We start from the raw sequence: 27388 nt of genomic DNA on the forward strand, positions 1-27388 counted from the left end.
AAAAAAAAAAAAAAAGGACTGGTCTTGGAAGAAAAGGATTCACATACTGTAGAAGCTTGGTGACAGATGAAGGGATTCAGAGAGACAGCGGGGTCTCTGCATAAGCTCATGAGCTGCCTGCATGTGGGCTCGGCATGAGAAATGAAGTTCCAGCTTCACAAGTCCTTGGCCCCAGAGTTCTGAGACATGTGGCCCAAACTGTAACAGCAGAGATGCCGCGCTAGCTGAGACTGACGTCCAGGCCTTCTGGGCGCCAGTGTTCTTGCTTTCTCCTCTGGCCGGGGTGTGGGGTGTGGGGTGTTGTTTGCTTGTTTGATTGATTTGGTTTGCTTTTGTTTGTTTTCTTGTTTTTATAGCGCCGGGCTGTGTTGGTTGGTTTCTTGTCAAATTGACACTAGTTAGAGTCATCTGGGTAGAGGGACCCTCCATTGAGGAAAAAGCTTCCATCAGATTGGCCTGTAGACACATCTATGGGTATGTTTTGATTGACTGTGAGAGGGCCCAGGCCACTGTGGGAGGTATCATCCCCTACACAGGTAGCCATGGATGGTATAAGAAAGCAGACCGAGTGATTGATGGTGAGCGAACCAATAAGCAGCATTTCTCCCTGGCCTCTGCTTCAGTTCTTGACTCCAGGTTCCTCTGTTGAAGTTCTGCTCTGACTTCCCTCAGGGATAGATTCTGACCTGGGACATGTAAACCAACTAAACCCTTTCCTCCCAAAGTTGGTTTTGACTGATGTTTTATCATCACAATAGAAAGCAAACTAGGGCATGGGCGTTGAACTCTGGGCCTTCTGTGTGTCAAGAATATGTTTTAGCACTAAGATACATATTCCCTTTCCACCCCATGCTAACCCAGTTCTATATCTACCAAATAATCCTAGCAAATAGTCAACATGTTTAAAACTATATTCTGCTGTCATATTTTACAAACTATTAATAAATTCTTAATATTAACCTACATCAAATTAGGCCTCATTCATACTGTAATATTAGACCTTGGATCTGAAATATACCCTCCCCCCAAATCTATGTCTTGTGGAATTGGTCTCAGCTTGGTGCTCCTCCAAAAACAAAAATAACAAAACAAACAAACAAATGACCCAGACATGTGTTGGTGCTCCTGAGATGCAGTAGAAGCTTGAAGAGTCATATCTTTAAAGGAGAAAGTAAGGTCATTATGGAGAGTGCTGGTCTAAGGACATGGGAAATGTGGCCCCTTCTATTCTCTCCTTGTTTCCTGGATGCTGTGAAGAACCATACCACCACCCAGTCGGAAAGCCATGGGGCCAAGCTACAGTCTGAGGACATGAGCTGTAGGCCATATATCTTTCCTTCTGACTCCGTGCAGAGCTGGGGATTGAACCCAGGTCTGGAGACATCTTAGGCAACTGTTCTTCCTGACCCACAGCCCCAGTCCAAGCCTCGTTCTTGTTTTGGAGTTGATAATCGCCAGTAATTTATCTCAGAATAGGAAACTGACTAACACATTATGTTCTTGCTAATAAAAGAGAAATAACCTCTCAGGTCCAGATTATCTAAAAACACCCCAAAAAATGTTTCTCTTTTTTAAAAATTATTTATTGATGAGTCACATTGTGTGTAGGGTGTGTGTGTGTGTGTGTGTGTGTGCGTGCGTGCGTGCGTGCGTGCGTGTGTGTGTGTGTGTGTGTGTGTGTGTGTGTGTGTGTGAAAATGCCCCACAGACTTGACTTGCTAGGAGATGGAACTAAGAAGGGCTGGTGCTGGGGTGATAAAACTGAGACCTACCATCCAGAGCAACAGGCTGAGGCTTAAAGCCCAGCTCCCCTCCTTATCTATTTAAACATATTATCTGATTTCTATAAGCCTGTTTGCTGGTCATGAAAAAAATTTCATCCTGCCAAGCTGTTGCTGCAGACGTTAATTGGGATAGTATATATTTTAAGTACTGACACTTGGCATACGAAGGAGTATTTAATAAATACTTTCTTCTGCACCTGCATATATTTATTCACTCAGTAATTATTTATAAAGTACCACATACCATGGTCTTGGAAAATAATTGGAGAATTTAGGAGAGAGTGACTGTCCTTGTGGGGCTTTTCTGTGGGTGACAAAAGAATGGCTATAGCTTAGAAGAATAGCTCAATAACAGTTTTTAAAACTTCTTTTTATGAGGCAATCCATATAAATTGTGGTGCTTTTAGAATACATATTTATTCTTAATTTGACCATTTGGAAATAAGCATTGTTAATGTTTGGGAATACAGCCTTCCTTTTATTTCATCTATGTTGAATGTAGCCTTACATTCAGACAAGCTATAAAAATATGCAAAATATATTAGACTCTTTCTCTTAAAAAAAACTATCAAAATTAATTTGCAGAATCATATGCTATTACCATTTCAACTGTTCAGTTGTATTCCCTTGCCTAGAAGTACTGGCATTCATTTGTAAGTTCCTGTTGGAGGATATTGAATCCTTTCCCCTTTCCATTAACACTGCTGCTAATCTAACAATACATTCTTGTGGGTATTTCCCCAATGGCTCTTATATATTTTCCCCTCTCTCCACATCTGCTATTTGCTTCCTCATCACAATTATAATTTTTAAAATAGATCACATGTGGATGACTTATTGCTTGGTCCCACATCAGAACTGAGGCCCAGCACAGCCACCAACTTGACCAACACCTCTGAGACTGTTGCTTGTGTTAACATGACTATTAAGTAAATGACTGAAAGAGGGAAAGACTTGAGAGCCAAAGAATATTAGCATTGTTAGCTCTTCAAGTACGACATCAAATTATTAGACAATAATGGTTATAAATTACTCACCCCCAAAGAAAAATCTCATTTTTCTGTATCCTCACAAATATTTCATATTTTTGTTTATTTGGTTGTTGTTGTTTGAGACAGTTTCACATTGCATTTCAGGCTGGCTTCCAACTCATGATAATCCTCCTGCCTTGCACTCTCCACTAGTAATTTTACAGGAATAAGCCACCATACTCATATTCTTCAGTGTTTAATAAGTATCACTTCTAGAACATTAAAAGCTCTTCTATTCTTTGATTTCCAACTCTAATCTTTGATGAGATAATCTAATTCATGTACAAGTTACTCACTAACATCTGAGAGAAAACAACTCAAGGAGGCATTTGGACGTTTCTTCTTTCTTAGGCTTTAACATGTAACAAGTAGTTTCCACAGAAAACATAAATTAACAGAAAGAATGATAATTGCTGAGAAGGAATTTCAATAGATATAAAGGTACAAAGAATTGAGAGCTAAAACGTACTAATAAAAGGACTATGTCAAAAGTACAGAAAAGTCCTTGCTATTTGTATCTTATTCTCTATATCCATCTGCATCTACATCTATACACCATTAACATTAGAATCCATATGCCAGCTATCTATCACAGTATTATTTAACATTAAGTCAGCTCACTTCTTTAAAACCTAAATATAGCCATTCCTGGGTAGTCTCAGATGATTCATTATTAGACTCTCTTTAGCATCAAGGTCCATGGATGACAAATCCTTCAAAGTGTGCTATTTGCACCTAACCTTAAATCTCCACATTTGTTACTTATCTCTAGGTTACTCATTTCTAATAAATGTGATTGTGACATAGATGTTACAGTGCACTGACAGGGACAGTGGTTCTTAACCTGTGGGTCGTTATCTTTCTGAGGGTTTCATATCAGATATCATCCTGCATATCGGATATTTACATTACTTATTTATAAAAGTAGCAAAATTACAGTTAGGAATAGCAAAAAGAATAGCTTTATGGTTGGGGTCACCACAAGATGAGGAACTATATTCAAGGATCACAGCATTGGTTTAGGGGACAATGACAAGGAGAAGGGAAAGTCTGCATGTTCGAAGGACACTTTTCCCCTTAGTAACTTTGACTTAAAGTTGACTGAATCCATGCATCAGAATCCAAAAATACAGAAGACAGATTATATGTTTATATAAAATGAAAAGAAAGTTTGTATTGGTATCATACATGGGAAACTATTACTCCTTTTAGATTTTTCTTTCCCTGTCTTTTTCTAACTACCAACAGGAGAGATTAACAACCGACAGTTATCAAAGACTTGGTAACACTGAAGTGAGGGTTTGTTTGTTTGTTTTTCTCTTTGTTGCATTGGCAGAATTAAAAAGAGAACAGAAACAATTATTCTCTTTTTAAGCGACACTAAAGTCTACCCAGCAAGCCTACACCTCCTAAATTCTCTCCTTCCCAGGAGCTCTGAAAAGTCTGCGGATACAGCTCTGAGCAGAGAGCAAAGCAATTGAAGGAGTCACCTCCCATCACACCAGCAAACATCAGGCCATGGCTCTAGCTGCTGCCCTAACCCTGTAGCCTCTCTTCTCCCTCCTAGCTTTGCCAGGATTACAGTCTTCCTTAGGGCCAACTATCCTCCTGTTTCATTGACACAGACACTGTACATTCTTAATGCTGAATGTTAATAATAGAAATGGAGTAAGCCAAGCATCTCTATATTTGTCTTGAGGCCAAATACTTCTTACTGGAATTGAGTGATCTGAAATTCTGAGGCCTAAGGCAAGGAAAAAGAAAAATTCCAATATTGCATCTTTTAAGCTATAGAATGTATTGTGTGCTCAGGGGCAGGGGATAAATATAAAAGATTTATTTTTATAATGTTTGTTTGTTAATGATGGTATTCATTGAACAATGAATTGCATTGAATGAATTGAATTGAACAATTGGAAATCAAGGTATTTAAACTTTAATAGCATTGTGTATAGAGATGGTGAGACTTGAAAACTATGGTTGACTATGAAAGATGGTAGACTATGATGCTGTGAAGGAGTTCAGTTGTTCATCTCATCTGTCCTTTGCTGACCACTCCTACGTCCTCATCTTCCGGAACCTCATGCATACTTCTAGCTCTTTATTGGAAGCCTAAACCTGCTTCTTGTTACCTCCCAAGAACCTCAAACTAAACACACTCAAAACACAATTCATCATCAGTCACTTCAAACTCTGAGCCTGTCTCTAGGCCGACAGTGTTGACAGCCACGATCTAGGATGCTATCCAGAAGAGGATAGGTAATATTTTGATCACACCCCTTATCCATTAGCAAGCAAGTTCACATATGGCCCTCTTTAAAAAAGTTCAGGGAACAAGAGTCTAACACAGAATAGTAAAACAAAAGGATTACATACTGTAATACTGAAGAGTTATTAAAACTGCTATTTTTCAAATACCAAAAGTATAATGGATGACACAATACTATTAAATATAAGATAAATTTTCTTGTTGTTATTATTTAAGGTCTCAAGATGCCTATAAGTAATCCATCAAATCGGATACAATTACTTATTCGTGGGTGCTTGTATGTGCTCATGTGCTCATGTGTATAAGCATGCATGCATGCAGATTTGTATATCTCCGAACTTTTGTAGACAATTTGAGGTGAAGAAAGATAAAATCATAACATAAATGTCCTCTAAATTACTCCATCATCCCTTTAGTTCCTCTGCCATCTTCATTGAAAAGAGATTCCCGGTTTGGATGTTCTTACAAGTCCTGCATTCCAAAGAAGTTCACCTTGCTCCTAGACTAGGATGGAAAGTTTGCAGTTTCCCTTCCCAACAATTAGTTAAGAAATGTTCTTGTATAGCTCTGGCCAGGAACATAAAGTCAGGTGGTAAACTAGCTCTTAATGGTTTTCTCATTGAGGATACTACTGGTGGTATTTTATCATCTGGAACAGCTAGAGGTTGGGACATGGTAGAAACACGAAGAATCTAGGGACCTCAACCTTGCTGTGAAGCTACTGAATTATCAGTCCAAACAAAGTTTTATGTGATATATAGGTTCCCTAATTATTCAAAGCTTCCTTATTTTGGGTGTCTGCTTAGTTAAGACTTACACTGGTTAGTTTTACCTATAAACTTTGTTTGGCCTAGAATTGCCTGGGAAGAGAGTCTTAATGAGGAAATATCTTGACTGATAGCTGATACAGGAAGAAGGGGTCCATTGTAGGTGGCACCATTCCCTAGGCTGGGAGAGGGTGGTATTTCTCAGCCATGTATGAGAGGAGAAAGCCGGTTGAAAACCATCAAGCAAGGAAGAACTCATTTATTGGATTTATATATATTATCTTCTCTCCGCTGTTGACTATGGGTGTTACACTTTAAATTACTGCCTTGACTTCCCTGCAGAAATAAACTGTAAGCTGGAATTGTAAGCAAAATAAACCTTTTCTTCTCTAAGTAGTTTTATGTCAGGACGTTTTATCACAGCAATGAGCCTGAAACTACAACAAGCCTAAATGTATCAGAAGTAAGGAAGATTAAAGCACGTTCATTTTCTAGTGCTTTCTGTGCTTTTTTGCATGTTATAAAATAGATGGCATTTCTTTATCATAAAACAATAGGAAGTGATTTTTACATAATTTGCATATGTAAGATAATCAAAACTTAAATATACCAAAAGAGGAAGAGAGGAAGTCCCATTGACTTAAAAAAAAAAAAAAAGACAAAAAGAACTGAATGTTTAGATGCCTTTCAAAAGCAATCAAGGTGGTCCTTTGACTCCTGTCAAAATCAAGGACTTTATCTGCCTTCAGTTGATTCCTTGGGGTTTTGTGAGTTCAAAAAGACAGATATAGGTATCAATCACTATCGTTCCGGATTCCATTAAACTTAAATTGTATGCCATTGTAACCTCTGAGGTTCTACAGTCCACAGGGCCCTTTGGTACCATCATCCCTGCACAAAGCCAGATGGATCCCCGATTTGTTTTCAGTTTTAAAAATCTTGAATACTCACAGGATGATTATAAGATCCATGAAACCATCTCTTATACTGTGACTTGTAAAAATAAATTCTAAGATATCCCTAAAATAAATTCATCTCTTAAGCTTACTTTTTATCTTACTTAACTCTAAAAAATAAATATTAAGCATTTTCCCTAAATAAATAATAAATAACCCCATTTGGATTTTGAAAATTTAACTTTTTAAATAATTCTTCAAAATATTTCTTGCAAATTATAACTGTTGAAATGTAGCATAATAATACATGACTCAAAAATTATAAAATTAACATTATTATGAAGTTATTTTTATTGATTGAAGACATCTTCCTTAAAATATATATTATATATATTGAGTGAAACAACGTGCTTTAGCCTGTTTCTAATAAACAGCTTTCCTTCTCTATGGCAAAATACCAGAGGCTATTCACTTAGCAAAAGAAAAAGGTTTTCTGGTCATGTTCTTTCACCCTATGGTTGTTTGACCCTGTTGATTTTAGTCCTGTGGCAGCTCAGCCAGCCCATGGCAGGGGCTCATTTTGGAGGAGATTGTTCAACTCTTCACATCACTATAGTTAGGAGGTGAAACAGTGAGTGAGAGAGGAAGATGCTTGTGTGCGTGCATGTGGGTGTGCGCTTGCGTGTGTGTGTGTTAGTCATCTATAGCAGGGACATTATGTTGCATGGCAGCTGTTCCCTAGTGTGAGGTTCCAGGGTATGAGACGCGGTAGTGATACTATACTGTTCCTGAACCATCTACCTTGGCTACCCATGAAGATTTCAGGCAATGAGGAAGAACTCGCTAGGGAGAAGCACTGGGGAGGGGATTAGGTATGGATACCAATGAACTGATGCACCCTGGGAAGGTGTAAAGGGTTAAGGGCAGGAACATGATGTATGATGAACTTCCCAAGAAGACACTCTCTGAAAGAAAACACAGAACATCAAGACATGCTCCTGGAACCCAGGATCTATGACCAAGAAAGATATATTTCTTGCCTCTTAGTTCTGTCCTAAGATTTATCTCTGTAAAGTTATTGGTCCTAAGAAGGAGATGGAGATGGAGACAGTAAAGTTGATTTCCACAGAAGATCCCAGAGACTCTGTAAAACAACACTGTTAGAAAATCCAAACATCAGTGGAGAGAGCAATTCCAGTAAGAAGACAGCAGTTAGCGGACTGAGTTGAAGTACTGGCCTCAGCCAGTCTGAAAAGGGATAAAGAGCAGAACAGCACGGCTGAAAGGATGGTGACACAGTGTGGCCACTGTGCTCAGCAGAGGTAGCAGCAGGACCACAGCCAGACAGGTGCCCCCACAGCTTTGTGGGCAGCAGGACATATTACCCTTATAACAAGGGTCCATTCTCTGGACTTGCTAAGCGGCTTCTGTGGAACTTCATCTCTCTTCCTAGCTATGGGAATTAGAAGAGTGATCTTTGGCAAAACTAGGATCTTGAAATTCTTTTGGTCGCTGCTCACTAAAAACATGAACACTCAGATAGTTTTGTTCCTGGTTTTAAATGCTGTCAACTAGACGGTAACACCTGCCAGTGATCCCTGCACTAGGGAGGTTGAGTCAGGAGTAACTTGCGTTCTAACACACTCAAGGCTACAGAATCAGACCCTGTCTCAAAAGAAAATGTATAAGTGCTTAAAGAACACCATGAATCAATATAAAAGGCTATAAGAACAACAAAGGTGTTTAGTATAGTTGGTCTAGAACTTTCACGAGCAACCCCAAAGATCATTGAAATGAAGTAATTTATGAAATCCTTTGGACACAAATGTGTATCTTAGATGTCACACATTAGCGACTCAGGCCTGCCACCCTCTATGCTCTATAGGTGAAGGCAGCCTTGCCGGTCCTGTGTTTAGGAAAGAAATAGTTGGCTTCACTTTTTCTTTAGGAAGAAATATGTCTTTAGGGTAGATACTTAATGGCCTGTCACAGTGGTAGTTACAGCCAACAGTGTCATATTCACCACATGGGTGTCTATACCTTGTGGATTATTGTCGAAGTAAATACTGAGGTCACATTAAATCTACACAACCAGAATAACTTCAAACTAAACGACTAATCTTGAAAGTATGTCTGGCAATTATTAAAACAGGTCTCCTTTTCATTTAAATAAGCCTACTGACTACAATGATACAGTTCCAAAAGTCTTTCTAGATCAACAGCTCAAATTTTTATCTGAAAGCAGTTATCTTTATTTCAATGTAGAAGCATGCATACCAGACCCTCAGAGCAGGTGCTGGCATTGACTGTCTTGTTTTAGTGAGAATCAAATTTAATTAATGATTATAGGAATTATTTTCTCCCTCCATGAAAAATATTAACTTTTTCCTTCTGAATAATTTTATCAAGGAAGACTTGTTTAATCATTTTTTTCCAATACTGATCTTCAATCTTACACAAATACCCTTTAGCTAATAACTGGCTGGTTTCTAAACTAAAGAGAGATATTTTAATACCAAAAAAATTAAATGCATAAGTAAAAAGATCAAATATATTGCAAAGCTTTTAGTCAGATATCCAGAGGCTCCGTAAGCTGATACCCCTCCTTTTTACCATTCAGACACAGGAAATAAATACCTAAGGAAAGCAACTAGGTCGCCCATACCCATTGGCTCACTGCCACCTGTAAGCCTTCTGCCTGAAATATGGTTTTTTATACCATTCCTATTTTGTTCAAGCATATCAATCTTTCCTTGGTTTTGTTACCAACTCTGTGACAGTTATTCTAAACCTAGTCAAAGCTTCACTGAAATGGAAAGATGGAAGACAATAGTCTCATAAACTTAGAGCAGAAACCATGGAGAAGCCACAGAGCGTCAATGGCTGCCTGTTTTGAATGGAGAAGCCACAGAGTGCCAATGGCTGCCTGTTTTGAATGTCTCCTTGCGCGTAGCTCACTGCTGAAGTCCTTATAGTATTGACACAGCCATCGCCCCTATCCTCTGTTCCCCTAGGGCCCTAGGAACCTGCAATCTCTTCTTCCTCCCACTCAGGGTTTCCAGTTCATCTGTGCTAAGCAAAACAGGCGGGGATATGAAACCCACTCTTCACGCTGCTTTCTGCAAGGCTGCAGGACTTGTCTGTTATTACATTTTTATAGCCAGGGCAGAACAGAAGACAAGCACCCTACAAGCAGGTGGTAAAACTGACACAAAGGTCACTCTTCTCCTGAAGCATCCCACTGAAAGTCAGTGTCCATGATGTGGTACAAGACACAAATAGATCAATTCCTATCTCATGAGAGTTCTCCCCCCTCTTTTGCATTGTGTTTTCTTTTCTTTTGGAGATCCTCTCTTGGTATTGAATGTTGGTATTGAGAAGTTCCCAACCTAAGTTTTTGAAGAGAATTTCAAAGCCCAGTTATCTTAGCTCATAAAACAAAACATAAAAAACAACAGCAAGACACATGATCACTGAAAACCCCTTTTCTGTACCCTGGCCAAACATTCTAAGCATTAAAAAGGAGGACAGAGGAATGATGCCAATTTAGGAAATAGGAAATAGGAAATAGGAATGAGGATATTAATTCCCAAGTAGAGGGCTAGGAACTGCAGCTCAGAGGCAGAATCCTTACCTAGCACACACGGCCCTGCGTTTATTCTTCAATGCTTCAGAAAGATCCTAAGTCTCACAGGAAGAGGTTGACGTTCTGATAACAGAAAGGGTATAGAAATACATCCATGCACATACAGGCATATATACATACATATAAGCACACACACACACACACCTTGAGATACACCACAAAGTCACTGTGTCACTTGATATCTTTGCTATTATTTTGTTTTCATGATATAAACATTATACATGTGAGGGTTATAGTTGAAGCTGTATCTGAAGTTTTTCTTAAACATGAAAATTATTTTATTGTAATGACCTCACAAATGAAAAACATCATGCAGCTGTGTTAAAGCATGCACTCAAATACCTAATCCAAAACTCGATGCAGCTCGATGAACTTCTACACAGTTAGAACACCTACTTTGAAGCTATGGAGCTTGGCTTAGGATTTTACAGGTTTACTCTCAATTACATGTTCTATGCACTTAGCCATGACAAGAAAGAAAAAAAAAACATGACAGAGTTAAAACAAAAAAGCAGCTAGTGTTACATCCTGTCTTGTGATTCAAATGCGTGGGCCTGCATACTGTCTTCTTGTCACCTAAGAGTACCCTTACTTCATCTCCTTTCTAAATATTAAACTCTACCCAGGCTTACATCAGCTTGCATATATACATTAAAGACGAGAATCAGTTCTAAAGATGCTTCAGCCTCATCAGAACATGTCCATTGAGCTTTTATTGGAAATGTTACATAACTGAAGACTTTTCTCTTTGGAGCCTTGTGAGATTAGATTTAGTTAAACCAATAAATACTTAATATATTTTTTTTAGTCTCTAAGAACATATTAAGAAGGAGTAGGGAAAATCCAAAACAAGCTTGGAGAACTCTGGTACACCAGAAAGTAAGAAAAGGTTCCAAACTGAAAGCTTGCAGGCATGTCCAGGGTCAGAGAAGTCAGTCTTCTGCCAATGATCCAAGTGGAAAGACTTTAAGGAGCAAACGAAAACTAGATGGTAATTCCGGTATCAGAGAAACACCAGGCACTGGGAAGATGACTCAGAGATTAAGAATGTGTATTGTTCTTGCAGAGGACCCAAATTAGATTTCAATATCAGCATCAGGTGGATCACACCCACCTGTGACTCCACCTCCAGAGGCATCTATGGGCGGCAGCACTCAAGAGCACATACTGACACTAAGACACAAACATGCATGCACCTGTACCACATACATACATACTCAAAAATTAGAATAAAACATTTTGAACATATAAACATAGAGGAGTTCTACTAATGTTAACAAAAATTGGACAAATGAATATTAGAGGAAAAAAAAGATAAATCTCCCTAAAAATATATTGAAAACATAAATGCCATTTCTCTTTATTCCAGGAGCTGTTGAATGTGGGAGTCTGAGACTTAATTTTGGACACTAAGCATGAAAAAAAAAAGAAAAACTTAACAATGTTACAGTGAGAAAACTTGCCAGATGCTTGGGACTTACCCAAAGGGCCAAACAGAAGATAGACCATGAGGCAGTTTTGAAAAGTTGTGTTGAGTGCCTGTCATGGAGTTGGAGGGTAAGACAAGAGAGCTGTGTTAATTCATCTTGATTGTCAATTGGGAATCTCCCAGAAGACACACCTCTGATCATGTCTGTGAGGTTGTTTCTAGGGGGATTTAACTGAGGAGGGAACACATCCTGAATGTGGAGAATACTATGTCCATGGCCTGGTGTTCTAGACTGAATGAAAAGGGGGAAGAAAAGAGGAAACGATTTGGCAATGCCTTCACTTTTCTCAGCTTCCTGACCACAGATACAACATGACCACCCACCTCACATTGCAGCCACCATGGAGCTATGCCTGCCATGGCTTCCTAGCTGCCACGCCTTCCTGGCTGCTGTACCTTCCTGGCCATGAGGGTAGAGTACTCTTTTTATTTTATTTTATTTTATTTTATTTTATTTTATTTTTTTACATTTCAAATGCTATCCCAGAAGTTCCCTATACCTCCCCCTCCCCGCCCCTGCTCCCCTACCCACCCACTCCCACTACTTGGCCCAGGCCTTCCCCTGTGCTGGGTCATATAAAGTTTGCAAGACCAAGGGGCCTCTCTTCCCAGTGATGGCCAACTAGTCCATCTTCTGCTACATATGCAGCTAGAGACACAAGCTCAGGGGGTACTGGTTAGTTCCTATTATTGTTCCACCTATAGGGTTGCAGACCCCTTCAGTTCCTTGGGTACTTTCTCTAGCTCCTCCATTGGGGACCCCGTGTTCCATCCAATAGCTGACTGTGAGCGTCCACTTCAGTGTTTGCCAGGCACTGGCATAGCCTCACAAGAGACCGCAATATCAGGGTCCCTTCAGCAGAATCTTGTTGGCATGAGTATTAGTATCTAGGTTTGGTGGCTGATGATGGGATGGATTCCCGAATGGGGTAGTCTCTGGATAGTCCATCCTTTCATCTTAGCTCTAAATTTTGTCTCTGTACCTATATCCTTTCATGAGTATTTTGTTCCTTATTCTAAGGAGGAGTGAAGTATCCACACAATGGTCATCCTTCTTGGTTTTCTTCTGTTTTGCATAATGTATCTTAAAACTGTGAGCCAAAATGAACTCTTCCTATCGTGTACTGCTTTTGTCAAATATGCAACAAACATAGGCACCCAACCAGACTTTAGGTTTATGGGTTAGGAAATGTCATTTGAGTTCTGAAGGACAATCAAATCATAACTGACCCAAGAGAAAAGACTAGTTGTGTACATCTCAATCTTTCATAGCTTGAAGTTAGTAATGAGCAGGTACTGGCACCTAGTGATGATCGATAATAATATTGATAATATGGATTGAGAGAATATCAATGTCTTGGGTCCAACAAACAAAACAACATGGCAGAATTCCAACTCAATGAGTTTTTTTGAAAACTGTTCTGTTCATTCTTAGATTCATAATGCCAGCTGGAATTTCTGGGGCATTTCTGTCCCAGAAATGAAACAAATGAAAGTGCTTCTCCCTAAGACACTCAGTGTATAACCCAGCACCAAGACCTCGGAACTCTTAATTGACAGTAAGTCTTGTATGTGTGCCTCTTTGATTCTTCTAACACTTTTTGTGATTTCTTTGGTGATTCCCATACAGATTCCTAAGAGAACTAATACCAGCCTCTCCAGTTCCCCCAATGGAGGAGCTAGAGAAAGTACCCAAGGAGCTGAAGGGGGCTGCAACCCTGTAGGTGCAACAACAATATGAACTAACCAGTACCCCCTGAGCTCGTGTCTTTAGCTGCATATGTAGCAGAAGATGGCCTAATCGGCCATCATTGGGAAGAGAGGCCCCTTGGTCTTGCAAACTTTATATGACCCAGCACAGGGGAATGCCAGGGCCAAGAAGTGGGAGTGGGTGGGTAGGGGAGCAGGGGCCGGGGGAGGGTATAGGGAACTTTCAGGATAGCATTTGTAATGTAAAAAAAGGAAATATCTAAAAAAAAAATACAATGGGGCTGAGCTGCCATAATCTTAGAAAGAGAATGTACATTAAAAAAAAAAAAGTTCCAAGCACTCTCATAGCAGTCCAAATAAGCGAGGTGGCTCGCTGGGCTCTCGCTTGCTTGGCCTTCCCTCTTGCCTCTGAGTTGATTTACTCACTCACTGCTGACTCCTTCACTTGTTTCAGGACCAGAACTCTCAGGTTTCCATCTCAGACGAAGGACCAGTAGCCCTCCAGGAACCACCGAGTTTCTCAACAGGAGATTGGAACTGCTGAGGCAGACCATCACTTTAGGACTCCAATTTCTGAGGCATGCATCTCCAGGATGAGCAACTATGGGGTTCTGAGGTTGTGAGGTGTGACTCAGCTGTTGGCTTGCTTTACTCTATTTACATAGTTAATTTTATAAATTCCCAAATATGTTCATCCCATTGGTTATTTTCCTCTAGAGAACCCTGACTAATACATAGTCCATCACCAGAGGAAGTCAAGGCATGAACTGAAGCAGAAACCGTTGAACGAGGCCACTTACAGGCTTGCCTTACCAGGCTTGGTCAGCTACCTTTGTTAGACAGCCCAGACCTACTAGATATTGAGAAAATGCCTCACAAACATAGCCACAGGCCAGTTTAATATGGTCAATATTTCCGTTGTGTGCTATTCTTGCCAAGTGGCTCTATTTTGTGTCAAGTTGACAAAAATGTAGCAAGTACAGAAGGTCTCTTTGCCCAAGTCCCAATTCACTGAGCTCCTGGAGAGAGCTTGGGAAGAATTTATTAGAGCCCTCTAGTAGATGTAGTAAATAAATGCTCAACTCAAATACACTTTAAAATGTGTACAGGGTAGCAGAGCACGCTGAACTGAGGAGAGAAAAGGGCCCAGGAAGGAGCCCCAGGAAGGAAGCGAAGACCGGAGTCACCTGTGTTCAGAACCACTATTCAAAAAAAGAGAAAACATTACTACTGGCTCCATAGACTCCTCCCTTTAGACTCACTCCAGTCCCCAAGGTAGTCATTAAAATTTTATCTCCCTGAGAACTGTCTGCTTGTCATTATAAATGGAATCCTACTGTCTGTATCTGACTCCTCCTTCTCATTACTGCTGTGTCTAAATGAGGCATCCTCACCATCACATGCCTGCGCAACAGGTGTACATGTACCATCCATTTCCACACCAACAAATTATATGGTCACTTAGCTATGGATAGATATTGGAGATGCATCCTTTCAGATGTTGTTAAGTTAATGGTTCAGTAAGCATTTTTGTATATCCTTGGTGTACATGAGCATACATGTAACTAATATACACATTGAATCCTAATCACTAGGACACAAAATATAAATACACTTAATTTTCCTTCTTCTACCATTGCTCTATGAATTAAAGTCTTACCAGGCGATATTAAGGTATAGATAATCTTTATTTTCATTAACTTTTCAAATTCTGCCTACCATTTTAATTTTAGCTGTTCGATGGTTATGTGGTATAAGACCAAACCTATTTTGGTATCTGGTGACAAGTGTCATTTAAATATTCTTCTTTGTTAAGTTCCTGTTCAAGTTCCATGCTCATGTTTTTACTGATTTGTTGGTAGGTGCTCTATATATTTATGGATATGAACCCTTTGTGACAGTATAGATTGAAAATATAGCATTATAGTGTGTCTTACCTTCACCCTCTAAATGTAATTTTTTTCCAGAGATAGAGTGATTAATTTCATTGTAGTCGACTTTATTCATCCTGATAAATTGAGATTATTAAAAATACTAAGACTTTTTCCTGGTCCCAGTGAATGAAGTTTTTTTTTCTTACTGGTTCTAGAAGTTTCATTGTTTCAATTGATACCTTAATTCTATAAGTCACATTAAACTGACAACTGTTGGTCATATGAAAGAGAAATCAAACTGTATTTTGTACATACACAGGTTTATTCCTATATCTTCATATATATCAGTTCATCTGTTTGTTCATCCTCTGCCAAGACCATACTCATGTTAGTTATCTTTTAGCTGCTATGATAAAAAACTACGACCACATTAACTTACAGAAGAGTTTATTTTTGGCTTGTGGTTCCAGAGGGACACTGATGAGCCCACGATGATGAAGCAGAGGAACAGCAGGAAACACACATGGCAGCAGAAACAGTAAGCTGAGAGCTCACACACTAGTCAATCACTAAGCAGTGACAGTGAGTGGAAATGTTCAATCTTTAAAATCTTAAAGTCCCCCTTTTGTGACACACTTCCTCTAACAAGACCACACCTCCTGAGCCTCCCCAAACAGTGCCACCCACTGGAGACCAGATATTCAAATCCACAAGCCTATGAAGCCATTTTCACCCACACTGCCACAATACTGAGTAAGTGAATTCATCTTTATTATAAATGTTGATGTCCAAAATCAGTCTCCTTCTTACTTCACCGCTGTCTTATCTGCTCTCAAACCTCTGCTTTCCATATAGACTTCAGTTTGCATACATATACAGACAAAATTGCTGAAATCTTAATTAGGAATTGCTTCTGCTGGGAGACTAAAAAGAACCTTTATATTAAATTTATTCCTAGTGTTTGTTATATTATGATAATATAAATGATACCAAATTTAATTTTACATTGGAATTATTTTTAGTACTTAATTTTACAAAATGACCTTTTATCCAGTGAGCCTGACAAGTCCAAGGACATTGCTAATTTGTTAAATATGTCTGTAGCTTACCTTGACTCTTTGTTGTTCACAGTTGCCCTGTCTGCTAATAACCAGAAACTTCCTTTTAAATTCTCATTTTAAGTATCTTTTTCTTATCTGATTGAGTTACCTGTCGAATCTAATAGAATTATTAATCCATATAGGATATCTATAGTTTATCTTTGATTTTGCAAATGTGCACAGTCAGATCATTTGGCAACAATAACAATCTTATTATTTTCTTTGCAATTTTTATACTTTTTATTTCTTTTTCTTGCCTGATTGCCATAAGTTTTGATACATTTGTGAGTAAAAGTATGATATGTGCATCTCTCACATAATCTAGGCAGATAATTCTTAAAATCTCACAATTACATAGGATTCTTCTTCAAGAAATCCATTATCAGAATATTAAGGTTGTTTGTATTTCTCTCTGAGAATTTTATCATGTTTGGATTCTTGGTCTCATCAAATAATCAAATGCTTTCATTTTTTTTCATGTGTTATCTTTAGGGAAGTCAAAGGACTGGGAGCCTAAAACAACTAGTCATGCCACTGCACACAGGAGCAGAGAGGAATGACTACATACACACCTTTCTTCTCTTTTTCATCCCCACTTGCTCTACTCTGACAAAGTCTAAGATCCAAATCCAGAGAACAGTGCTCCCCACACTGGCTGGGCCTCCTCGCCTGAATTAATGCAATCAAGCCAGTCTCTCACAGACATGTCATGAGCCATCATGATCTAGAGGATTCCTCATTGAGACTCTCTTCCCGAGTGATTCTAAATTATGTCAAGTTAAAAATTAAAACTACCACAGTTACTGAGCCCATCTATGTACTTTTTTCTATCAGTCTGATGTGATAAATTACATTAATTAATTGTAAAATTTTTGTTTAAACTTTATATTATTGGAGCAAACTCATTTGTCATGTTATATTATCAGTATCTAACAGTACTAATTACTTATTTTTAACAATAATTTATCCTATTCTAAACAATAAGATGCTAGACAACAGTATATATTGTTTTGCTTTTTCTTTATTAGTCCCAAAACTATAATCATACTGTAACTGTACTTATAAAACTGTAAGTAGGTTGCCAAAAGGTACCCTAGCCTAGTCTTTGTGTATTATTCAGGTTTAACAAGTTCATATTTGTTGAATTGAAGCCCTCACCTCACAGTCTACTAACAATGTTTTTCACATAAAAGACACTCTCAGCAACTGCCTCCACAGATGAGATTTCTTATGGTGGCTTTGTGTTTGTGGTTACCATCTTCCCAATCTAAATCTTCAGGCCATTTCTGGATCTAATCTCATAGCCTCCTGGGAAAAGGACAGTGGTCACAGCTCATTGTGGGTAAATACCATGTCCACAGGCTCCCTACGATCTAGAGAATAAAGAAGCACATTTATCACTCAGTGGTCATAGCATCCATCCTTTGGACTGAACCTGATACACAGGTCAGTCGAGAGTGAACTTTGTAGTGAGGGTACCTGGGAAAATTTGCCACAGTCTCCATTTAAATCAAGGGCTAGGTTTGTGATGTTTCAAAACTTTACTCATCTTTCCACTTTTAAACAAAAATTAGAATGTTGGGTCTCACGGCACACACATGTAACCCTAGAACAAGAGAGGCAGAAACAGTAGAATCACTTGCAAGTTGGACTACACTGAGAGTTTCAGAAAGAGGGACTACATGATGAGCCAGAGAGAATGCTGAGAGAAGAATGAGAAGAGGGAGGAGAGAGAAAGGAGGGGGAAGGATGAGGAAGAAAGGAACAAACTACATGCCTTTTGTTTAGAAGGTATATATCTGTAAGTGTGGAAGTTTGACATCTCTGCTATACCAAGACATTTATGTTGCATCTTAAGATTTCAAAGCACAACTTGCAAAGGTATGGACCCCAGGTACCTCACTGCCCAGATGTTGCCAGCTCAGGTGAGGTTTCTGGGGTGAGATTTTTGCCATGCCATCCACCTTTCTACCTACATACCATCTCCCTGTCGATTTGGTATGAGAACATATGGTTGCTACTGTCACACCCTAGAGGCTAAAAACCATTATCAGATCTCTTGAACCTTCATGCGAAAACAGAAACATTAAAAACTGTTCTACGGGTGTCTGCTTGGGATAGACACAGAAGTCTGTAAGAAAAACTTAGAAACACTAGACAGAAATTGGTATTTTCAAACTGTTAGGCAGGTGGGAAGAGAAAGCTTTCAATTCAATCATCTTGAGTTTCTCAAATTCAGTGAAGTGCCCCGGACCATGGTTAAATCCAATAATCAATAATAAGCCACACCCAATAGAGTTTAGAGAAAACAAAACTTCAAAACACGCTGTTGCACTGATCCTTAGGGAGAGAAGTCCATTAGTGCAAAATACATGTTAGCTGTGGCGGGGACGAGGGTAATATATGGACCCACTGACAGCCATTAGAAGGAGCCCTTGAGACACCTAATGTACCCTTCTCGGTGACTGAGTTAGAGAGACCAAGAACTTTGCCTCTGCCCAGATTGTCCACTTCACTGTCTAAAATCACAGGGACTAATCCTGATGAACAGCATGGTCCTTTGGGATTTGCCAATCTCTGTGTTCGGTTGATTTTTAATGGAGCGTTTTAAAGATTCATTCCCTGGGGTTGACTTGTGTCTCGATGCTCTACCGATCGGCTCAGTGGGGCTCAGTACTTTCATGGGTGTGCTCTGCAGGACATTAATGGCATTATATAACACACAGTATAGGCTTTTTGCTCTATTCTTTGCCCACCGTGTGAATAATTCATTGCAGGAGGCAAGTGTGAACTTGACATTTATTTATTTACTACTTGCTGGTAACACCAACAATTAAAGCAGGTGTAAAACACACTTAGAGGAGACAGTTTGTTAAGTTAAGATACTAGACCAAAATACAATGCTCACGCTAAGTGAGAACATTAGAAATTATCTGTTATTCTTTGTGAGTGTGTATGTGTTTGCATGTATACATATATGAAAGCATAGGAGTGCATGCATGTGATCAGAAGTCAATGGTAGATATGTTCTTTAGTCCCCCCCCCCCTTTGAGACAGAGCCACTTAGTGAGCTTCACCAGTTTATCTAAAATGACTGGCCAGTGAGTTCTGGAGTTCTGTCAGTCTCCATCTACCTCAGCTCTGAAATTACAGACACGTATTGCAGCTCTGGGTTTTCATGTAGGAGCTAAAGATCCAAACTAGGGTCTTCATGCCTGTGCAGTAAGCACTCTATCCACAGAGCCAGTCCCTGGTCACTTACTCATCACCAATCTCCTCTTCATCTCTCCTTTTCCAGTTTAAAGAGATTCCCTGACCAGTCTTGCAACTTCATCTCACTGGTTATAAAGAGCTGTAAAGCGCTGGTCTCCACTGCATTGTCCATTAGAGATCAAGAAAGGGCAAAGAAGCCAGATGAGAATGACCAGGCAGGTGCTAAGTTAGGTCAGGAAGAGGAAAACTCCCAGAAAACCAGACAAAGACTAGAAGCATCTTTAACGGCCCAAAGGTCTTTAATGCTTTGGAGTTAGGGCTATAATACGGACAAAGCTGATGCTAAATGTGAACACTGGGAAGAGGACGCATGCTTAAGGAAAGATCAGGAAAGATCAGAGAAGTCATTTTACCTATAGGTGTGTGACTGATCATCTAACCCAGTCCTAAGAATATACCGAGTTCTTCATGGTGGTCCTATGGAGGGCTAGGAAAAGATCTATTTCCTTCCTTTCTGGGTTTTGACCTTATCCCCTTTTACATCCCTTTCAAGTGAACCTCTGCCATGCAACTTTCTTTGGTTAATAGGTATGGGCTATACAGATGCATTGCTTATGGCTAGACACTTCAGGAGCCATCTCTAGATTCTCTTAACTTCTAAGCAATAGGGGAAATGAGCATTGGTATTTCCTTCTGCCAGGCAGGTAGACTCAGAAGAGGCGAATTCCTACCAGCCTGTTCAGATGAGGAGGACGATAAAAACATCTGCCTGACACATATAGGGCATCTGTTCCTGAAAAACAGACAGAGAATTCACCATTGAATCACCATTACAAATGCATAGCTTTTCAAATATGATGGTATTGGGCATAAAGCCCCTTCACCTGTAGTTGTCTTTTTACTGAAAATAGAGCGAAATTCAAAGTCAGGTCTGTCTAACTAGAACCTTTATTTACAATCAATGGACGACCCAGAGAACAAAGCAAAGCTTCTCCTCCTCCCATATAACCTGAAAAGTCACACCGCTGGCATAAAACCGACAACTGAGCAGAGCAGACTCCTCTCACCCGCTCTCCAACTATATATATATATATATATAAAGTTCAAGAACAACCAAATGACACCAAATGTCATACTGTCCTCTGGGACAATCAAAATTTTCAAGGGGACCCAACCTAGGGAGATTCCAGGGGTGGCTCCTGCCCCAGTTGCGTTGCTAAACCATAATCCTTTATAACATCCCTCAAGAAGATACTAGAATCCTACACCAAATAAGGCTTTTTTATTGCTTCCCAAACCCATTGCTCTCTCAAGCCATAGGAATTCTTAAACAAAACAGGATGGAAAAACACTTTAAGCCAGCAGTTCTCAACCCGTGGGTCACAACCCCTTTGAGGGTCACACAGCAGATATCCTGCATATCGGATATTTACATTTTAATTCATGAAGCAGCAACAAAATAATTTTGTGGTTGCGAGTCACAACATGAGGAACTGTATTAAAGAGTCACAACGTTAGGAAGGTTAAGAACCATTGTTCTAAGCACCAAGAGCCTCACTTATAACAAGTAAGAAAATATTCTGTATGCAACCAAAACTTACAATTTTCTCAAATGTACAAGCAGAATTTGAAGGTCAGAGTTTACCGTACAGAACACAACCTTTGTTCACATTCTAATCATGACTTAGGAATAGGACATTTCCCTACATATATTTCTGTCTTTCCATTGGTTATGTCAGTGTTTTGAAACAGCACATTTTGTAGCCCAGGCTGGCTTTAGACTACAGATCCTGTTGCTTCAGCATACTGAGTGAGGACTGGGATCTTGGACATGTGAACCTATGTCCAAGCTGGTATTTTCATTCTGAGGCCCCAGGATAACCCAGAAATCACTACGCAGCCCAGGCTGTCCCTGCATTAACACCACCCAGTACTGGGATTTGGGGCATTACTTACAAATCTTCATTTTATGTCTCAACTCGCTAATGTAACCAAGCACAAGATCAAGTGAAATGATCATTTTCTAATCCAACTCGTGTCACTTTCTTCTTGTATAGCCTGAGATTCACCTGATGTCTTTCAGCCAAAGTAAGAGACAACTTACTCTCACTTTTAGCAAAGTGGGCAGAAATATATTATTTAACTGTCACTTTATACCGTGTTATTGACTTTCAGATTAAGCCATGCCTCTAAAGTCTGGCTAGATTCCACTCACTGCCACAATTCATCTTGGGGAATCCCGTCACTGTGATGACTAAATGTATGTGTCATTTGAGGTCATAATTTATTTATTCCCTAAATATTTAGATTAGCTTTCAAAGCACCAAACGGCCAAGTAGGCTGTTGCTAGGCATATCATCTCCATCATCTCCATCATCTCCATCATAATTATTTCTTTTTTTTTCACCATAATAAAAAATGGTGGTCATCTATCTAGACCAGAGCAGTGATTTTTAACTTACCCTTGACTTTCTATGATACCCTCAACTTGCTCCCTGTGAATCCTAAACTAGAGACGTGTGGTTTATAATGAACTTAATGTGATATTTTCATGCTCTATGTTGCACCTGTATGCCAGGTTACATATGTTATAGGCTTTTAAATCTCACATACTGAAATATAAATTAACAGCCATCTGCCTAAATATCATAGCACACAAAACAGGATATATAAGCACTGAGTGCTTGATTTCAAATAAAATTTGTATCTTTATATAACTTTATCTTTTCATAGCATGCTCATAAAATGGCATTAAAATGGCAATATTTCAAAGAGGCCAGAGAATGTACCAAAAATCACTTGAAATAAAAGCTCCACTTCTAATTGAAGGCAAATATAGAAGATATAACATACATCTCATATAAACATTAAAAGCCAAACAAATGATACTCTGATTTCAGCATTAAACGAAACATGTGACTTTTTTTTTTTTTAAAGTGAATGTGGTGCTCTCTTTAGGACATCTGAGTGAAAAGTGCACATGCTAAAATAACCAAACCTCCACTTTGCTGCATCTCTCGTCCTCAGGAGAGCCAAGCATCCCACACTCAAAGCAGAAGGTGAAGCTGCCATGGCCCATGAGATAGACCTAATACTTTTCTGCACAAATCAAACAGTGGAAAAAGCATTTCAGTATAATGCATGCAGCAGCGTCTGGGACTCCGGATGACACACTTGCAGAAGGTTGCGCTATTGATTTTCAGTAAGAGTGTGAAGGAAATGAGGCAGCCTTAAAGCTGCCACTGCAAATGAACACACAATTATGATTAAATGATTATGATTCTGTTACCACTCTGAGGCCTGAGGCTAGGACCCATTTTCTAATGAGCATCTGGAGCTACATTACATGAAGATGATAACTCTATCTACCCTCTATAAACTCCAGACATCACTGATCCCTTCCCCTTCAAGCATCACCCTGGAGTGAGCATTTTTTTTTTTTTAAAGAACGTTCTAAAACAGGTATTGCTGTTGCCTTTCAAATAGCCAACTTGTACTGCTGCCCTAGCAGTACTTCAGGAGCCAAGGCATCCTTTTGGTTCTCTCCAGGCAAAACAGAGCCTGTCACTCAACTCAACTAGGAGCTTTAAATACGGGCTTTAGAATTAGTCATTGGTATGACTTAATCCGGCCCTCAAAAAGGCACGGGCTGTCCTTTCAGCTTCTAACAGAAATACTCACTTCCACGCTTTTTCCTAAGGACACTGTTGGTGAGGCAAAGCTCATGAATGGTTTGGGGGGCAAGATGGGAGTCAGGTGGTACAGCGCTGGAGGATTCGTGACTTTCCAGAGTTTTCCATAATCTTATCTTTTATCATTATTGGTGTGGTGACCCAAACACCAGGAAACTGTGACATACCTTTAGCAGGCACAGTTTGGATTCTGCAGGTCTGCCGAGGTTAACAGCTGTTCTTAGCTATTGCTGGCCCACCCGAGGTTTAGTTTCGTTTTAACCTTTGGTTAAGGGGATATTGACTGGTCAGATTTTTTTAAAGTATGGATTCCCAAAAGTCCTTGTTGAAAGACTTGCTTTCTTTCTAGAATGGTTAGTCTTAAGGACTGGGCCCCAGAGCCAAAGACCCAAGTCCTCACTGGAGAGAGAAGGAGTGTGGAGGTGGGGAAAATCCACGTCTGCTGGGTCTCACTGTTCAGGGTGCAGATTGCCTGGGACCTCTGATCTGTCCTTTCTCAGTGCAGTCTCTCTCCACTTGAGCTCAGGTGGAGAGATTACCTAAAACGCTCCCGCTAGCATCACAGCACACACTGCCAAAAGCTCTGGTTCACCAGCGACAACTTTATTGCAGTGTTTTTGGAGTTTCTGCACTGAGTTAAAACAGCCTCCAAGAACCCCGTGAATATTCCACTGAAACCCTTCTTGTGCAAAGCCTAGTCCCCGTAATCAGCCACTCTTCTCACAGGTAACCCAAGTACGCCATGCACAAAAACCAGGCAGGAAACAGCCAGTCAGGAGATCTCTAGTGCGCGGGACTGGGGTACCTGAAGGGAACCTTTCTTTTCTCCATGCAGTTGAGTCATTAAGCAAAAAAAAGTGCAGGAGATGCCTCAGGGTTAACAAACTACACAAGCATCCTGGCCCCTAGGGCGGGGTGCCCGCTGGAGTCCCCACCAGGGTGCCTACACCCTTAGTGCTTCAATCGACCACCTAGCCACCCCCAGTGCTCCCAGGAGGGAGAGAGTGGTCCTTACGTGTTCTAGTTTATCTTTCCTTCGGAGCCAGACGCTGGCGCTGTAGTCCTGCTGCTTGACACTGCTGTAGAAGTTCGCGCCCACTCGGGTCAGGCTGGGCGAGGGTTCCTTGGGGCGGCTTTTCAACCTCATCTGCTCGAAGCCCTCGTGGGGGGAGGCCGAGAGCCACTCGTGCTGCCGGATCTCCATCCTGACATGACCAGGCGGCTGCCCCACGCGCAACCCACTCGGGATAGGAGCCGGGAGCCGCCGGAGAGCGAGAAGCCAGGCGGGCGGTGAGATGGAGCTGAAGGAGAGAAAGGGGTGCACAGGGTGCGGATCGCCCTCGGAGAACACGGGGTGCTGATCGTCCAAGGGGTGTGCAGCGCGCTGGCTAGAGGCACCAGAGCGGGGACAAGGGGAGAGGGACAGAGGAGGGAGGGTGTCGCAGGGTAGGGGATGGGAGAAGGGGTGGGGGAGGGAGCGGATGGGGGGACTGGACAAAGGGAGACCGGGAAGGAGTGGATCCCTGCTCCCGAGTGGCAGAAGTCAGGGTGCAGAGGAGGTGGCCGCGACGTCGCCTGCCGCTGCGGTCCCGAGCGGGAGCTCCGCTCGCGGCTGCTCCGCACCAACTGGAACCCGGGCCCCGAGGCGGGCGGGCGGCGGGGGTGGGGTGCGGTGGGAGGGGCCCAGCGGCCGAGCCGGAGCCCGCAGGTTGATGCAGTGAGCAGCCGCCCGGAGGCGAGCTCTGAGTCCGGCCGCCGCCCTCTGCACGCGCCTCTCTCCAGCCAGCCAGCCTGCCTGCCTCGCCCTGCCCTCGCCCTAATCCTCGCTTGCGCGGGTTCTCACCGGCAAACCACCGAGCGGCTGGTGAAGTGAGCGCCGTCCGCGCGCGATTGCGGGCAAGACTTGGGAGGAAGATGCTTCAGGAAGCCACCACCTCCGCTCCGCACAGCTCCAGTTCCTCCTGACTCCGCTATCTATCCTTTCTCAGAAAGTTCAGTAACTTCCCACCTCTGGCGCCCAGGCATCTCATCCCTCGGGACTTGACCGAGAGAGAGTGTCCCTAGAAAATGGCTTAGAGGACAGATATATATTTTTGTGAACCTTGCACTGTACTTCATCCGAGAATGCCGCGATGCCATGCATGTCTCTCCACCAACCAGGGTAGCCCTCTCCTGTCCACCTTGTAGGATCTGTCACTTTTTGGCTCTCAGGGTCCTGAAGCTATCTGGACTTGATACTTCAATAGAGCCCCACCCCCCACCCCCCGTCCCCGGAACCAGCCTACATCTAATACTTGGATTTTGTTCCTTATTTGTGTGTGACTGACTCCTGTACAGTTCTTTCTGCAGCTTCCAGGCTCACAAGGGCTTTGCCACCAAACCTAGTCTAAGACAACCAAGCCTGAGAATTAGAGTGGCAGTTAATAACTGAATCTTGAATTCCCTATTCTTCACTCTCCTTTTTAGCCGATGGTTAAAAACATCTTTTTGGTTTGTTGTTTTAATCAGAAAAACGAAACTTAACTATTACTAACAACTGCAAGGTCCGAGTTTAAAAGCCTGGAAAGTCCATGTAAATTTGAGAACTACCTGGAGGGTTGGAAAAATCTGAGGGGGTAAACTTATCTAGCCCTTGTCAATGCCTCCACACATCCCAGCCAACTTCCAACATTCTTACTCAGATGCTGGTTTCAAAGAAAGACATTCCAAGTTGGAATCTGTCAAACTCGTGAAGACAAATGTCTATTCAGAGTGGCCGGGGAGGGCTATACGAGGAGGTAGAGTTCAAACTTTGCATGACCAAGTCCTGGCTCACACAGCCTCTCCAAATGCTATGCAAAAAAATAATGGTTGAAATAGAATCCCATGGGCAGTCCATGTGAGGAAGAAGCAACTGAATGCAAATAGATAATTTTCAGTCTTAACGTCTAAGCTACGGATCAGAGTGACCTATGTGTTGTAGCTAAACCTCACAGCTAATTCTGCAAGATAAATGTTATGAAGCCCATTTTCCAGTGAAGGATCTCTGGCTGGAGGAGAAACCACACAAGTACCTAAGCCAGGCTTTTAAAACTGTGGAGCCTAGGTTTGTGGCTCTTTGGTCAACTGCTTACCTAAGAAGGGCAAGGTTTTGTCTCCAATCCCTTCAACAATTGATTAAGAATCCCATTGTATAATACATTCCATTGTATAATATCTTCCATTTTATACTATAATAATCTATCATACTATTCATCATCTCTGTTTTTTATTGTCACAATGTTTAAGTATGAACATACATTGTAAATGGATACAATTAGATACAATGGATAAGCCTCTTAGACTTGTCTTTTCCTCACAGATAGAAGATAGTATGTAACTTTTACACCTTGGCATGTGATGGTCAACTTAGAGTAATAATAACTAAGAGGTGACTTGTCTTAACACAGAAGAATTTAAACAAATGGTTTCCACATCAGGCAATTTTTAAGCTGAGTTGATTTTATGCTTTTAAAGGGAAAATACTCTGGAAGTTTCTTTCTCCTCCAGTTTTTCAAGACTGCAAAAGGAGAGTGTATCTATAGCTATGTATATGTGACAGTAAACTGCTGACCTGAACATTATCATTGACTCATGGATAATGTCTGCTGTGTTCAAAAGCCATCATGCCAAACATGAATTTATACAGTATCAGGCTGACCCTCATTAGTGCAGCATACCAGGCACAAAGTGGACTCAGTGAGTCTAGTAAATGTGTCTTTCTTTCTTTCTTTCTTTCTTTCTTTCTTTCTTTCTTTCTTTCTTTCTTTCTTTCTTTCTTTATTATTTTCTTTATTTACATTTCAAATGCTATCCTGAGAGTTCCCTATACCCCACCCCCAACCCTGCTCCCCTACCCACCCACTCCCACTACTTGGCCCAGGCCTTCCCTTGTGCTG

General features: G+C 40.9%; 1 protein-coding gene across 1 annotated transcript in view; it reads right to left on the bottom strand.

Moving 5' to 3' along the window:
* Pld5 (phospholipase D family member 5) overlaps positions 1-25113 on the bottom strand; it is a 311303-nt gene extending 286190 nt beyond the window's left edge. The window contains exon 1 of the mRNA XM_021198311.1: positions 24487-25113. Within this exon, the coding sequence (XP_021053970.1) occupies positions 24487-24675 (189 nt within the window). The 5' untranslated portion in view covers positions 24676-25113. The remainder of the gene's footprint in view (positions 1-24486) is intronic.
* Between the last annotated feature and the right edge of the window lie 2275 nt (positions 25114-27388).

The sequence above is a fragment of the Mus pahari genome, chromosome 5, assembly GCF_900095145.1.
Source record: "Mus pahari chromosome 5, PAHARI_EIJ_v1.1, whole genome shotgun sequence".
NCBI classification, from domain to species: Eukaryota; Metazoa; Chordata; class Mammalia; order Rodentia; family Muridae; genus Mus; species Mus pahari.